Genomic DNA, 16403 nt, shown 5'->3' with positions numbered 1-16403 from the left:
GATGTCATGCCACAGAGTTGAACATTTATAAGAATTAAAAAAAAAGAACTGGACATGCAGTAACAGATTGAAAGTGAAAAAAGAAAGGAAGAGATAGATAACAGGTTCATGCAAAGAGACATAAAGAGATCAAATACATTGAAAACAAAAAAGAAACATGCAGACAAAGCAGAAAAATAACCCAAAAAAATGGAAACAAAGTGCATGTTGTACTTTGAAGTGACTTAGTCTACCTTGAGATGGTTGGTGCAAACAATTTGAGTAACTTTGAACTATGGGACAGCTCAACCTTCACTTCAGTCTGAACAAGCCACCACTGGTATCTCATGTTGCTCAAGATTGTAGGCGTAAAAAGAACATGTTTAGAATGTTGTGCCTTGTCCGACCACGATTAATCGTGGCAGTTAAAAAGAAAAAGTACATGGGTTTTTGGTACCACACAATAAAAAATTAACTATCAAAAATATTTTTCCAAAGGGATGAAACTCAGTCTTTGCACCAAAACAAGGTACTGATTCATATTGCACAGTCACATGCTATTCAAACAGTAACTCAAAAATTGCATTAGAGAGTTAGTGCCTAATGGGCATAATGTTCACTTGTAGCCAAAGGATATCTAAATATACTACTTATTTTAGGGTTTTTCCATTTCTATTGGAAGTCATAAGGCATTTCAATAAACCACAAAGAGCAGAAAAATAAGCAAAAATTCTCTGGGGTTTTGCTACAATATTGAATGTCAACATGGCACTTGTGGTTTCATGGGAAGCTTTGAAGTCATTGGCTGCAATTGATATTGACAGACACCCAATCTATTTCAACAGGGAGGTCTGGCATGGAGCATTTACTGCCAGATTATGTGAAAAAAATCCCTATTTCTAAAGAATTGAAGGCCAGTAGAATTGGGCCTTAGCGAATGACACTGGAAATATGGAAAAGTGGAAAAACTAGAGGTTATTCACAAAGTGAGGTTCAACTGGACTACTAGTTATGACTTAGGAAATCTGAAATATTTACTGTTGTTATTTTTTTTAAACTAGCCACTGATTATTTGGACGCATTCCTCATCACTGAAGGTGTGGCACGCGTCTTCGTCCGCCTCCTCGTCTAGTTGAAGGCTACCAAAAGAAAACTTGCTTTTGGGTAGGTGCGAAGTGGCCTGAGCCAAATCCCCAAACATGAGTTGTCTGTTACCCCCCTCCACCTCAGACTCCGACTCGGAAGCGCTCGTGTTACAGCCTTCACTAAACTGAACCGCCCCCACGTGGGTAACTCCAGCCTGCCGTCTACCTCCCAGGCTGGTTTTAGTTCTACCCGGGGCTGAGAGCCCGTTAGCTATCATGCGGCGCTCGAGGGCAGCCATTCTCTCAGTTGGAGACAGCACGGGTGGCGGTTCTCTCTTGGGAGAGTACGTTGTTGAATTTAAGTCGGCGAGAGGGCGTTGTTTCCCTTTGTGGTGCTTTCGAGAGCGGTGAGAACGGCTTGGGGAGGCTCCGGATCCGTAGCCATTCTGCTCAACGTGACTGACTGAGCCATGAGGATGAAAAGTGCCCGTTACAGAGAGAATCTGATTCCCGGTTACTTGTTGAACTGTGACCGGGCTGCTGCTGCGGCTGCTGTGTTTATCTCTACTGTGTGCCCTCTCTATGCTAGGACTCCTAAACTCAGGGATCAGACCGCATTTAGATGACTTAGTGTGCTCCATGTATTGCCTCAAACCCTGAATCTCCTCCTGGTGGAGCTGCACAGGCCTGTGTATTTCTCCCGTGTCAGACCCACACTGATAGGGAACCTGCTCCCTGCAGCTCTCAGTCCAAACAAACGAATCTCTGCTTAGATTATAGTGCCTATCTTTCTCATTGTAAATAGAAGGTATGTCGCCTTTAGCAGACAGAGAAGTTGAACCTGTTGCCAGATGGTCGAGATGAGCTGGCCGACTCCAGGCTCTTGTCTCAGCTTTCCCGGGAGGAGATCTGTCTTGGTGGCTGTTGTTCTGATGAGCCGGGCTCACTGGCGCTTCGGGTGTTTCTTTTGAACTCAATAATGCAGACTCCTTCCATTGGTGCTGTGATGGAGTGTCAACTCTGTCCCCGAAAGCACCGCTCTAGAGAAGAGATTTAAACATGCTGATTTGTTTAACTGAGTTTTACAGAGCACAAAACATTCCACTAAAACTCCACTCACTTCTTTTGGCACATTTTGGTGGTGTGGTGAAAGCAAAGGCGACAGGCGGCTATTTTGTTGTACTCGACTGTGTTTCCTAGCAGTTAAACCAGTGTTAAAATCAAGACTCTAGGATCAAATCTGTCAATTGCCTTTATTTTACCTTTCGAAAGGAAGCTTTTTAAATTCAGCCTCCCTCACAAAGTCAATCACCTGCTTCTGCGTGCGGCCGCTGTTGAGACAAGCAAAAAGGTACTGAAGGAGGCTATTCAGACACATATAGAATTATCCCGTGTGTTATCCCAAAAGAAAGAAAAAAAAGCAGCCTGGTGCCAATTTATGTTACCTGAATCTGAAAGAGGAGCCTCGTGTGAAAAGCACAGGTTTGGGCTTGGGTTTGGGTTCCTCAAACAGCCGGAAGAAGGCGTGGTATTCCACACAGATCTTCCAAAAGACTTTACAACAGTCTCTACTGGCCATCAGGAACTCCAGAGTGTCTTGATAGGAACTCTGAAGAACATAGTCACAACAAATGCATTGTAAAATGTTCTTTACTTTTGAACATCAATTTAAGCGAGTAAACTTACATTCCCATCAGCCCTGAGCTTAATAAGGAATCGTTTCCTCTTGAAGCTCAATTTACGCACTTTCGACCAGTTGAAAGAGTTAATCTTTGTATGCCCCTGCAGAGACAAATACAATAAAGTCAACATATAATCTACAATACTTCTTCTTGCAATGCTCACCTGAAAGACCAGGACACCCGTGTGTGCCACAGTAAGACTTAACCTCGAACCTTCACGGTCTTTGGCCGGGTGGAGACGAACCCCGTACATTTCCAGGCGGCGTGCCACTTCCAGCAACTGGAAGTCAGATTCGGCCGGAGTCTGACCACTACCAAAACAAGTGTACATTTATTAAAACCATTTACGCTATTGATTGATTCCTAACTAAAATAGTGTGAATGAATGAAGGTCAATTGTGTTCATGTACAATTTGGCAAAGTCAAGAAAGGAATGAGCAACTATTCTTATCAGTAAAGAAACCTTCCTTCAGCTAATGCACAGTGATTAATGAGCTGCTAATCTCCATGCACCAAGACTGCTTTAGTTATCAGCTGAGACCTTTAGGGGGCAAAAAAAAAATAAGTGAAAGGAGGAAGTGCATTAAAAAGGAGCTCCTTTTGAAGAGTAGATGTTCACCCGCAGTGAATTCATTTTGAGCTGTTGCTTTTGGCTTGGATTCAAACCTTGTGGAAAAAGACCCCCTTGGTTTCACACAACAACTCCGAATCGAACCTTAAACTTTGAAAATGTGCTGGCAACAGCTGTGAATTATTTGGTGCATGAAAACTCATTTTCACTGGGCAGTGGACAAATAAATCCAAGTGGGGTGCATTCAGAAATAAAGACTATGGAGAAGGGGTGCTCACACATTTACTTGAATGAATTAAATAACTATTAGGAAAGCCCCATGCTTACATATTCATGGAGTGGAACTCCATGATCTTGTCAATCAAGGGCATCTGATCAGGAATGTACTTATTGTTGAGGAGATGTGACCGGCACTGGCTCTCCTCAAAGTCACCAATCTCAGCTAAAAAGGAAAAAAAAATGACAAGGTTAAGTAAAACAAACAGGGATGGGATTATATTAAGACATGCCTCAAAAAGCCCTCATGGCCAATATTTGTATTAAAAGAGGATGAGCCTATTGTGAGACACTAATTGAAAACACACACTTGAGTTAGAGAGCATACTTGTGTCTGTGATTTATTGGTCTGCGAGCTAAAAAAAAAAAAGGGAACACTTAAGAACTCACATTGCATAATGTGAGAGACCATCAGGGCAGCACTGGTGTCATTGGAAGTCAAACGCCCGCTGGAAATATCATTTTTAATCTGGAGGGAAAACAAATACCTGGAAAAAAACAGTTTAAGTTCCATATTATATAACTGTAAGGAAACATCATGTGAAGATACCAAAATTTCATATTTCACAACCATATAACAAAGTAGAGTCAATGCCAACCTAATGAGGCAGACATATTTTTATTAATGCGGAAAGAAACCCACCGAGTCAGCTCCTCAAGCAGCTGGGTATGGTCTGGAGGGAAATATTTCACAGCAAACCTCAATGTCGTGTATTTTGGTCCTGTTAGGAACATATGAGGTATCAAAATAGAATTTGCCGCAACCTTGTCAGACTTGCACCTTAATGAAAACATCCATATCTGAACACGCAAATATAAAAATACTCACGTCTGAGCTGTTTGAGAATAGGCTTGATAGGATCCAGCCAAACCTGTTGGGAAGATAAAATCAACATGTAATTCCTGCTTTGATAAAACAGCCTAAGTTCACAATCATCCAGTTGACTCTACTTGTCCTGTTTGCTCACCGTTATCTTTTGATGGTTTTGAAACTCCAGGCCGAAGTAATCACCCTCGACGAGATTCATGTGGGTGCACACTAGGTCGAATAGCACCTTCCCAGAAGCTTTTACCTGTCAGAGCAGAAATCAAACAAATGGATATGATGGACATGAAACGTTACAATGGACCTAATGGCATGATGACATTTTACCTTCTCATTCAAAGTTTTGGTCTTAAGTTTTCAGTAGTGTTAATGAAATAGTAGTTAAGATACATTTAAACTGACTATATTTTCTGAGTAGTTTTCCTAACTCTGCTGATAACAAGCGACTAGACTCCAATTGACCTGTTGTAAACGGACAATAAAAGAAAAACAAAGGATGATTCCACATTGGGGCAAGAAAAAAAGGGCTGGAGGTTAATGACACCAAGTGGAAAACAAGTCTGAACTTCTCCATGAACTCCACCCCACTCACAAAGAAAGGCACGACTACAAAGCCTATTTCCCTGCTTGTTGCAACACACACGACGAGCAGTTTTATGACAAACTATCTGTGTGGTTGTTTCCGGGGCAATGACGCACAAATAAAGCAAACATGGACAGTAACACTTCTATGGCAGTGACCTAAACTCACCTCTCGTAGGAGAAAACGACACAACTTTGGATTGCTGCAGAGCAAATGCTTCCTTGTGATTGGTCAACAAAAACAAGGGAGAGCATTACATTCTGAGTGAAAATCCCCTAACTCGACTAATGATCTACTTTTGGGTGAGGGATATTTTCCAGTGAGCAAAGTCAACTCTAATTTTACACCTCAAGATAGACAGTTAAAGCCCCTTGTTACAAGTCAACCAAGTCTGAAGTCTTGCTCTGTTCCTATTTAATGCTCCATCAATTAAAACCAAAGCAGCAGCTTAGTGTAAAAAGCGAGACTTCTACACACAAATCTATAATCTTCCTCTAACAACCTTCTTTTTACATCATGTCGATATCACAGTGTACATAGAGAGCCTGCATGGGAACACTTTTTTTTGTACAACTTAGTAAATTTCAATATCAGAGCAGCAAGTGCAAGAGGTGAAAACAATAAAAGTTAAGCAGCGCTTTTGTCAGACTGAAGCACTTTCATATCCTGTCTTGTAAATCTACTGTCACTAGAAAATAAGGCAGCATCCGAGCCGGGATGCGTGAGGCTGCAGGCCGATTAGATTTGGGGGGCTGATTAAATGCAGCTGTTGCACTTTGGAGACATGGTGCAAGTGGTCCACGCTGCAATATTTGAAGCAAAGAGAAGGTTTCTTTGGAAAAAGCTTTGCTCATTACGTGAGGCAAACCCTGACACATCATCATCTCAATCTAACAGTATCAGTACTGATAGGTCTTGGGCACTTTGTCATTAGACATGGAATTAACATTTTTTTTCATTCATGAATTCATTTTCAACACCATTTATCCTTGTAATGCTTGTGGGTGCAATAAAAAATGATTCAAATCTGACTATGGTGTTGAAATCCATTTCCTTTGGCACAAGGACTTTCTTTCTAAATGAAGATGCAGATTTGCTCATTAATCTGATGTTCCATCCAGATCTTCATTTGATTCAGGTGTGGTAGAGGAAAGAAATATGGAAAATAGACTGGATAGGTGCACTCGAAGACCAGACTTGGGCACCCTTGCTCATGAAGATAAACTCTGTGCACCATCTGTTGAAATGAAAGCCCGCACTCACTGCAGTCCTTTGTGAAATTGGTCAAAGACCCCTGCTCTGTTCTTATTTGGTATCAGGGAGAGAATGTTAGGAGTGTCAGGGCTCATTAGGTTTTGACATAAGGGTGTTGATTCTGTTTACATGTGTTGCACCACTTGAAATCATCCACGCACCACTACACTGACCTCCAAATGCCTCCTCCCCAGCTGACGGAGGATGTCTAAACAAAGATGACAAATGTCTGCATCCATTGGGCTTCCACTGCAGGGCAAATAACAACAAAAACCCTCACCAAAAAGCCTAAAAATAAATCAGCACCTTTAGCAAATACCAGCCATGAGGGGTCAGATAAATCTGTTATAATCCCTGCTAATTTTGTTAGATGTTGGAATGATCCAGTTCACCCATGATGTGGCAGCCTTATCAGAATTTACCCACACCACCCCCAACACTCCACTGATGTGTGCGTAAACAAACTGCAATTGCCTGAAGGCTGAGGGGGAACAAAGCAAAGCTTGTCACAGGCCAATACTGTAGTAATTGCTGGCATTTAAGACAGATTCTTAGCCTTGGTTAGACAAAATATTTCCTCAGATTTAAAAACTGGTCACAACTATGTGTTTCCAAGCATCCAGTGGTCTTCCTGGCTTGGTTTTAACTGATGGAATATCAGAACATCAGTCAAACAGTGAGAGGCATAGACCTGTGAGGACTATCATGACAGACTGAAGGTCAAGGATGACAATGATTTAAAGGCTGAGATGCAGCAAGAGAAATAATATTGCCAAGAACATTGATTGTCTGCCAGGCAATGCGATTTCAACACCAGTGCGGCAGACAAATCTGGATGTTATTGAACTTAAAAAGCGAACCGCAGCGTTTATGCTCGTAGGGCTGGGTTCCCATTACTAAAAGTGCGTCCAGTAGCAGGAAGATTCATTCCCACACTGTAGTGCTTTTATAAAAAACATATGTGGATAGTACATCCAACTTCCTGGCCTGTTTTCCCATGGGTTCGGTGGTAGCCCAACTATTTACCATATCATACAAGAAGCAACTCCTGGCAGTGGGTTCTTGGCATGTACTGTATGAATAGTTGTGCCGGTTGTATTACACACACACACTGTAAGGAAGGGGTAGGACAGAGAGGTCATTGGCAGGGAAAGCTCATTGAGATTCAGGTCATGCACTGCTGAGGTTCCTGGGGTGGCTTGAACACAAACTGCAAGCTGACAAGGAGAGAATGGAGGGTGAAAACCCACTGGTAATCACACACACTCACACCCAGCATGTGTGGATGCAAACACATGTGTGTGGCGTGTGCACTCTATATCAACAGTTTTACAGCCCCTGTCCTAATAAGAACCCAAAAGTGGGCTGAAGGGGGAGCATCTATAGGAGGAGATGGCTGGGAAAACCTTTGAGGTTTACTCTACACATGCAGACCAAGAAAAATATTGAGGGAATAGTGTTACTACAGCTGTCAAGGATCATCCCGTCGCAGGAGTCCTGCCATAAGGTGCCAATAGGACAACCGTGGTAATAACACCAGAGGATGTGAATGGAGTTTTTGCAGACGGCCAGAACCGCCATTATATTCACCATTGATTTTGCTTGGAGAAGAATTAAGTAAGGATCGTTTCGTATGAGTTTAGTTTGAATAATGGCTCAGTGCTTTGTGCACGGATCTCCTGCGGTTTGCTGCAGCGTCATAGATCAAGCAAATCAAACACTTGTGGGTGTGCATTTTTACTGACTGCTTTAGCAAAACGTTAAAGGGCAGACCCGACTTTCTTTGGCAGGCTAACAAAAAAAGCTCTGGTATTATCTCAAAAGTGCACTGAAGTGAGACGCCGCTAAATGTTTTCGTGGCCGAGGTTAACAGAACCTAACTCATTAGAGAGAGCGGGAGGGCGAAAGGAGCTTTTAAGGCGACTGGAAAGACCAAAACGATTGCCCTCTCTCTTTCATCTGTCTGAATCCTTTTCAGAATCCGGCAAATTCTGGACCCCCTGCTGATCGGCCACCACAGCAAACTCGGTCCCCTGTGAGGGATTAAAGTCACTCACACGGTGTGGATGCTTCACTTCACATTAAGGGGCAGTAAAGAAAGGCAGACTGAGAACCTGAATAAAAGGTACTAAGCATATGCATTGAAATCTGTAGCATTTTTGCCATTTGTGAGGCAATGCAAAAGTTTATTGATCCATTTAAAAAAAGAAAGTATTCAAAAGTCAATTGAATTGATACATTAATAACGTAACATGAATCCAAATATTTATTTATTTTTTAACATGACATTAACAATTTATCCTGAAGAAAAAATGGGAATATAGTGTAGTCTAAACTGTATATCGCTGGGTAAATAGGAATAACATGGAAAGCTCTATGATAAATACTTTAAAGACCCACCAATAAACAAATACTGATGGAAATGTATTTGTACACCCGATATTACATGAATCATTTTTCAATTAAAGATCTTTCTGTGAATAAAAGAGCTGATGTGAACCGTGATTGAATATTTGGAATACAGATGAAAGGACAAATTGTAAAAAATAATGGCAATCAACATTCTAATCAGGAGATTAATTGAGTGGAAAGGGGAGCCAAGATCCTCAAGGTCAGCACAAAGAGGTGCGGCAAACATTTTTAACCACACCATACACTTTCCACCTTAAAACCTACCTGACCTTCAAATACCTTCAGCAATGTTTTGAGACAACTTAAATGCAATAAATGTAACATCACTGAATGTGCTACAGTGTAATAGATTTAAAAACACAACTGATTATGAAGATCCATGTTATGCTTCTACAGTAAACACAGTTCATAGTCAGTACTTGCTTTAATGCTCAATAGCAACACAACACAGAGGAATAAATGAAACTATATGAAGTTGAAGATTGGCTTGTTGGCATTTGCCCTGCTGCATGTTCTTGCTTTTAACCTTAATCTTTGCCAGTAATAAATAATGACAGCGGCACATGCTGCTCTTCAGGAGAGACCAATCAATTGGCCTCTTTTAGATTAGCCTTAAACGACTTATCCAAGAAGAGTGGCAAATCCAGTAGCTGTGATGCAAACTCAGCTAACACTACAGAGAGCTCGTGAGCTCGTGACACATTGAACTTGATCACTAATGTGTCACACAGAGGTGCAGACAAACCTCTGGTTGCTTCCAATATGTTATATGTAGGTCACAATCACATATGACGATGGAAATGTACATTGTCACCAATCCAGTGTAAATATCATTTTTAGGTTTGTTGGACACGAGGGATTAACTCACTCGGAAGACAAACATCAATAAGATCTTAAGTAACATTTTAATCTTTTCAGGATAAGCCTCCATTGGGGAGGAGCATTCTAGTTAGTAGTGGTAAATGGGCTCAATATGCAAACGATGTCCAATTTCTTTTGTAACATGATGTTAAAAACGTACTATTCTTAATTTACATGGGTATTACTATATATTGTACGTACCCAGCCCTGAAAATGCACACTTTATAATCTGAGTGCCGTCATATTGCAAATTTGCAAGTACATAGCAACCCGAAACATATTTTTGAACTCTGAATAGAAGCTTAATTATCAGCAGAGAACTCAAGCCATCAAAATGAGAACATGAAAATGCCATTGATAAAGATCAGAATTGAATTTGGCAGTATGCAAACCAATATAGCACCGTTCTGTGTGAAGTTAATACATTGGGATTATAGTCCCATTTACATTGAAATTGCCAAAGTAAATAAAATCTTTGAATAAGAACAATGAATAGGATTGTGACAGCCTGGTTGCTTGGCAACAGTGTTGGCTAGGTAAAGACGGCAAGTAAAAATGTGCTGGGGGAGCTCATGTCTGCCTGAGTTTATCATCTGTAAATCATAAACTCCTGGGCAAAGAGTATTGCCGAATCTGCTGAGTGAAAAAAAAAAAATAAGGAAACTGACAATGTGGGTCATTTTTTTTCTTTCTGTAAATCACAACTGGCATCCAGGAAAAATTTGGCCTGAGGCCACTCTGTTCTACGAGAAGTTCTCCTTTTCCATTCAAGTGACAGGCCGACACTGGAATAAAGCTGACAGCTGTTGCCCAGTGTGTATAGGCCATCACTTCCTGGAAGGATTTAAGACCTTTTGGAGACGTGGCTAGCAGTAACCATGGCAACGTTGAAATAATTTTGCCTCCTAATAAATGAGGGGGAACAAATTTGGAGGAGCAGGAAGTCTCTTTAAATTAAACTAATATTCTTCTTCCGGTAAAATGCCTTTTTGGGGGATATTATTCTTGGGCGTTGGTTACAATTTGTGTGCCTGCGTGACATAATGATGCAATTACTGCGACCACATACATGGATTTGGGAGGATAAAGTGTAAAAGTCGCTAAGACCACACATCCTATTTTGACTATTCTCAGGCACATCCAAAATCACTGGCTGTCTGGCTAAGCCGACTAGCTGGGTTGTGAGAGCACTACAAGCACGCTCACCAAGCGTATTGAACGAATACTTGGCTATGCTTGGATTTAGGGTCAGCAAGAAGAAATCCTCCTGACTAATTGAACAACACATCAACAATGGATGAAGCAAGGCCTGAAGTACTCGGCTTGTAAAGGTTTTCAAGTGTAACTTGAAGTATGTTTTGATTTGGTTGCAAATGGATTTTAGTGCATTGAAGTGAAAGCATTTTTTTCAACCAGATCTCCAAGGTAACAGAAACGTGTGCAGTGTACTAGACATGTGGGTCATTAGATTAAAAAAAGTAAAAAAACATGGCATGATTTATGAATTGAACTTTTCTTTCCAGGGCATTTGGTTGGATTTTGGTTGGCTACAGTTTTTATGTGAAAAGATATCAACAAATCAGATCGGAATACATTTAAAACTCAGTATCTAGACTCTCACACAGCGAGGACCCATCTGTGATCGAACTCTGAACCTGAGCTTCAACAGTTGGACGCTTGAAGAATGTCAAAGAGGTTTGATTGTCTTCACTTTAGCTTGGGGATCGACAAATCTGTGGCTTAGCTTTTCTCTGCGTGACATGATTGAACAGTTGTCACTTTAATACCACAGCTACAGGCTCATTCTTTATTCATCGCACGCAAAAGAAAGAAAAAGAACAATCTCTACATTGTATATGTCCATCACATTCCTCACCTATAATTTTTTCCATCTATACCTACCCACTCACACATATTCCTCCATATTCCTGAGAGAGCCCTCATATTCAATGACATAATAGCTATTTGTCAGGCTTGTGGTCACGACGCAGACCTGTTCTCGGAATTGTACATCAGCCGATGAAATCTCAACAATCGGTCTCTTAACTCAGCCTTAACTGCCAAACAAGTTGACATAAATATTAAATCAGGTTCCATTAAATGAAACCCTTAAGCATGCAGGTCACAAAGAACAAAGTTACAGCAGACAAGGACAAGCAAGGTAAAGACAGTGATCCCAGGTACACAAGTAGCAGAGCATCATGGGAATAAATCTCACACATCTTATTTTATGTGTTAATTATCCTCCTGAATTTCAATGAGGTATTCATAATTTATTAAAGGGGGCCTAGGCATTGCACACACCCAATCCCAGAAGCCGTCTACCCTTAATTGAGGGCAGAATAAAATCACAGACGACTGGGGCGAGGGGGGAGTCAACCACACCCGAGAAATACAACCCTACTACAACCAAGTCAGAGGGGGACCCTGCTGCCGTAATGAACCGATCACAGAGATTCATTCCTCCAGGGGAAAGAAAAGCTTGAAAGGAATAATGTATGAATGAGCTGGAAATGTCATGGCATCCACTTTGGTCCTTCTGTCACAATTGGGATCGCAGGCTACAATTCTCGAGAGACATGAGCCCCTAGAGTCAATCGGATCATGAGGATGTTCCACCTAAGGTACATCCATAGATGGTTACCATAGGAACCACATGAGAGATTTATAATGCTGGACAGGGTTGCCCATTAAAGCGTGCACAGTATACAAAACAACTGCTGTATAGAAATATTTCAGCAGTGTATTTTAAGTACTGAATCCTGCTTCAAATGCCAACAGCAAGGACGCTCTCCATGGTCCTCTAAGGTGGAATTTATCACAACTTTGCACATTTTTGTAAACCATGTTTGACCATATTCAAAGAATTTTACTGATTGTAATCACACATTTTATTACAAAGCACTTTATAAGACACTTAGGAACAATTTACCAGAAATACACATTAAAGTAGACTATATTTGTTGTGTTATGAACTACCGCAAGACTCATTTTGGCTGAAGAATTTAGCGCAACCACTATTGTTAATGAATACCTTAACAATCAGTAACAACCCAATTTGTTTGTACACCCAGTGATGCATTCCCTTATTAATTAAATGAGCCACTCCACAATCAACCCCGCTGTTACTCCCTCTTCTTGTAGAGTAAGAATTAGGCTTCACCATTAATCTGCACGCCTTCCATAAAGATAGAAGAATGTTCCCAACATTCCAAGCATTTTAGTATTCTCATCAGCCATCAGCCACCACTGTATTCCCTGGCTTTCTCATCCATGGTGGCTCCCGCCCTCTGCGACGGAATTACATTGCCAGGATACGAGGGAGGGGGCAGATAAGCGACACTCCCACATTTCTGCCTCCCCAGTGCGGAATTTCAATTTCCAGCTATGAGAAAAAGGCAAACAAGAGTTCATAGATCATGTGAATAAAGTGCAGACAAACAGCTGATGGAAGTATGACGCAAAACCTTCCTTAGACACGTGTGAATTCCATGGAGAAGTCTGCCATGCCAGCCCAATCATAACTAGGTCAACCAAAAAGCAAAAGCAGTAAATACCATCTCAGGGTACACATGCTTATTGACTAACTAAACCTTCTTTCATTCTCAAGCTCTCCCCGCTCAAAATGATTAGACATCTTTCACAGTTAATGACAACATTTGTGTTCAAAAGTCATGAATTATTTTAGATTCACTTGGTTTTCTTTAGAAAACACTTTGTCCCACTTTAAAATCTAGAAAAAAAAACCCAGATCCATTCATGTTTCTGATAAATCTTTGATTTTCTATTGAACAAAAAAGGTCAAACATTGTCATTGACGCACATCTGGAAGAAATTCCTTTAAGATTCCCTAACATTAGATTACTTTTCATTCATTTCTTATAAACAGCTGCTATTGTGACACATTATACTACACAAGGTGGTGATTGGAGGGAATATGATAACACTTCAGTGGCATGTTTAAGGAGAAGGGATAGGAGTACCTTCAATCAAACTGAAACCATATTGGAGAGCTGGTTATGGTAAATATGATCTGTAATTGCTGTGTGGCGAGTATAACCACGCTTACGCATCAAGACTCAATCCCCGCCACCACTACTTCTTTCACATCATTGGAAGACTCTCTCCACCGACGCTCCTCACCCAACCTCTGTTGTCGCCATGGCAACCCACACACAGAGGCCGCCTGATTCAGTGCAACCTTTCAACGATTCAGCCTGCATTTAATTGTCATATACTATATGTTCCTAGAGGGACTATAAACCCTTTTTGTGCAATCTTATTGTCTGCTTTCCTATTATATATGTATCTTAAAAAAATGACAATAGCTTAAAAGCAGTCTGACAGGGGAAAAAAGAGGAGCAAGATAAGTGTATTTTAGGACTCCCCAAAGTGTGGAGTTATAATAAAATATCTTGAGTGAAGAGCGCAGGGAACGACACTTTGAAAAAAGCAATTTTCAAAATTATTGCCATATCAAGATTCTCTCAATGTCTCCCTTGAGGGGCAGCAATTATTTTGGTGTTTGGCATGGAAGGAGGAAGACCTTTGACTGTTTCTTCATTTGCTTTGCTTATTATGGGCAAGCCAAGTCTGCTGGTTGACTCTGAGTTCAATTAAATTGATAATTGATCTAATAGGGATCAAAATCTACAGCAATTCAAGTCACATAAATGATACATGACACACACACCAAAACGGGGCCAGTCTGAATGCAGCAAAGTACCCAAACATCCATACAGTGGATGACTCATATTGGAAAATGGGGGAGAGGCTAATGGTTTTGAAAAACAGTAACATGCTTACAAAAGGGACTGTAATTAATGGTTGCTCCACCAAAACTGCACCAGATATATCAAAATCTTTTAGCCCATGAAGCCCCGTGAAAAAAAAGTCTGCTCCCAAATCCTCTGTGACTAAAACACTGCCAGTTTTGCGCCGTGAGCGATGAGCAAAGAGAAACAGACAGCATCCCCACCACAGCGACCAGTTTTAAAAGGATTTAGCGTGTCGCACCGGCTCTAAGAGAAGAAAAGGAAACATTCATCTCCACCCTCAAATCTGAGCTCTACCGCTCCTCCCAATCAACATGTTGTACTTTAAAATAAACTCTGTAAAATATGAGCTACTGAGAACCCTTGATAGTCTAAAATATTTTTTTTATTGCTTTTTTCTTCGTTAGGCTCACACTAAAGGGAGCTCTAGTCTATCACATCCAATTTTGTTGATTTAGGTGTTCAAAAAAAAAAAAAGATGAGTTTTAGTGGCCAAAACTTCATTCTAATTGACTACTTCTTGATAATAATCCAAACAATCGCTGCCATTGACGAGTATACTTGTCTAATATATTTTAGGTGGACGACTTGATATTCTGTTGTTGTGCACTCTGGAATTTCAAAGATGGAAAAATTGCAGCAGTGCACCAATTTTGATACGTTATCAGACAGCTTGAAAGAAATGGTTACAATTTAGGCATTGCTACACAGCTGTTAGAAGTCACTCAGGTCAGCATAGCAAGGAACTGGTTAAAACAAGTCCTTCATGATGTAGTTAGGTCTTCACAGTCATTCAGATGGTGACAAGGCACATTGCTACTGCTCTAATTAGGTCCCATCACTGTGAATGGGTGACAGTATGGTGGCTCTATAGGTATTCTTGACTATAGTGAGAGTTCCAGTGGATACCATAAAGGCCCATTCTTTATAATACTTTGCTGGCTTGGGTGGTCTCTGCTCGTGGCGCTGGGAATTTGGCAAATCTTCCAAAATGTTGAAAAAATTGTGTTTTAAAATAGAGCTCTTGAAGGAACCAAGAACGGCCTGGTGGGTTGCTAGAAGTTCTAAAACCTGATTTGTGCAGCCTATTTGTTGTGTTCCCTCCAGCGCGACATAAGCTTCAAGATTGTTTTTTTCCAACCCAAGTCTCAACCGACAGATTAGAGTATTATCTGTTATAATGATGGATTATCCTCTGATAACATCAACTGAAAACAAACAAAGAAAGCAAAAGACTGTTCCAAATCATAAATGCCCTAACTCATAATGTGAAGAAGACAATTAAAGTGTGGTATAATGATCAACAACAGCAACAGTGGATTATAAAACACAGTATGGTAGTGTTAGTAATAGTAGTAAAAGGGGATTGTGTTAAAGTGTAGAACTTAAAACGCCAATTTAAAATATAATGTGCAAAGAAGAGATTACCCACAAGTATTGTCTAATTATAGTTAAATCATGTCCATAGGTATGAAGCTTATTCCACATTACAAAAACTGTAAGAAAACATATGCTTCGACTTTCTTTTAATGGCATTGTGGGGTGACAACATTTTTCCATGTTGTGCCGCCTAAAAAAAAAGTATTTCCACATCCCAACCCCCATTTTATCACACTCTACACAGGCAACTTAGAAAATGCCTTGAGCAAACACGTGCGTCAAAGCATCACTGATCAGTCTAAGTTGTTTTTGTCTGAAGTCTGTAAAAGCAACAAAAAAAAACCTGTTCCAGCAAAAGTACAAACACCAAAAAATAAAAAATAAATGTAATTGGAACTAAATTGTGTGTATTCGCCTCTAGAAAAGATTCTGATCTCTTGAACATTTTCCCCCCTATGGCTGATGTGCTTTACTGTTATTCAATTATGTGTGGCCAAACATTATTACCATCTACCTATGGGTGCTCCCAGTTAGCAAGCAAAGTAGGCCATAGTATGGAATGTGACCCCCAACATGACAAGATGGCCCCTTTTGTTTCTCAACCATATGACACCCTGCCCACTCAGCTGGAAACCAGGCCTCTTTGAACTGCTGGGGGTTAAAAACTGCAGACTTTTGATGTCTTTTTACAGCAGAAAATGTTTTATGTAAATCTTATA

At 40.6% G+C, this 16403-nt stretch overlaps 1 protein-coding gene across 3 annotated transcripts in view; it reads right to left on the bottom strand.

The window, feature by feature from the left end:
- The window catches only part of LOC144204281 (FERM, ARHGEF and pleckstrin domain-containing protein 1), a 28929-nt gene that overhangs the window by 8324 nt on the left and 4202 nt on the right, over positions 1-16403 (bottom strand). For all 3 annotated transcript variants that reach the window (XM_077728170.1, XM_077728173.1, XM_077728172.1), the window contains exons 3-13: positions 4562-4666; positions 4423-4465; positions 4237-4315; positions 3984-4081; positions 3645-3759; positions 2910-3057; positions 2751-2846; positions 2510-2673; positions 2327-2395; positions 2185-2260; positions 1906-2104 (exon numbers count right to left, since the gene is read on the bottom strand). In XM_077728170.1, coding sequence (XP_077584296.1) covers positions 1906-2104; positions 2185-2260; positions 2327-2395; positions 2510-2673; positions 2751-2846; positions 2910-3057; positions 3645-3759; positions 3984-4081; positions 4237-4315; positions 4423-4465; positions 4562-4666 — 1192 coding nt within the window. The remainder of the gene's footprint in view (positions 1-1905; positions 2105-2184; positions 2261-2326; positions 2396-2509; positions 2674-2750; positions 2847-2909; positions 3058-3644; positions 3760-3983; positions 4082-4236; positions 4316-4422; positions 4466-4561; positions 4667-16403) is intronic.

This window comes from Stigmatopora nigra, chromosome 11 (genome assembly GCF_051989575.1).
Source record: "Stigmatopora nigra isolate UIUO_SnigA chromosome 11, RoL_Snig_1.1, whole genome shotgun sequence".
NCBI lineage: Eukaryota > Metazoa > Chordata > Actinopteri > Syngnathiformes > Syngnathidae > Stigmatopora > Stigmatopora nigra.
The sequence above is the reverse complement of the archived record's forward strand: the minus strand, read 5'-3'. Positions and strand labels throughout refer to the sequence as shown.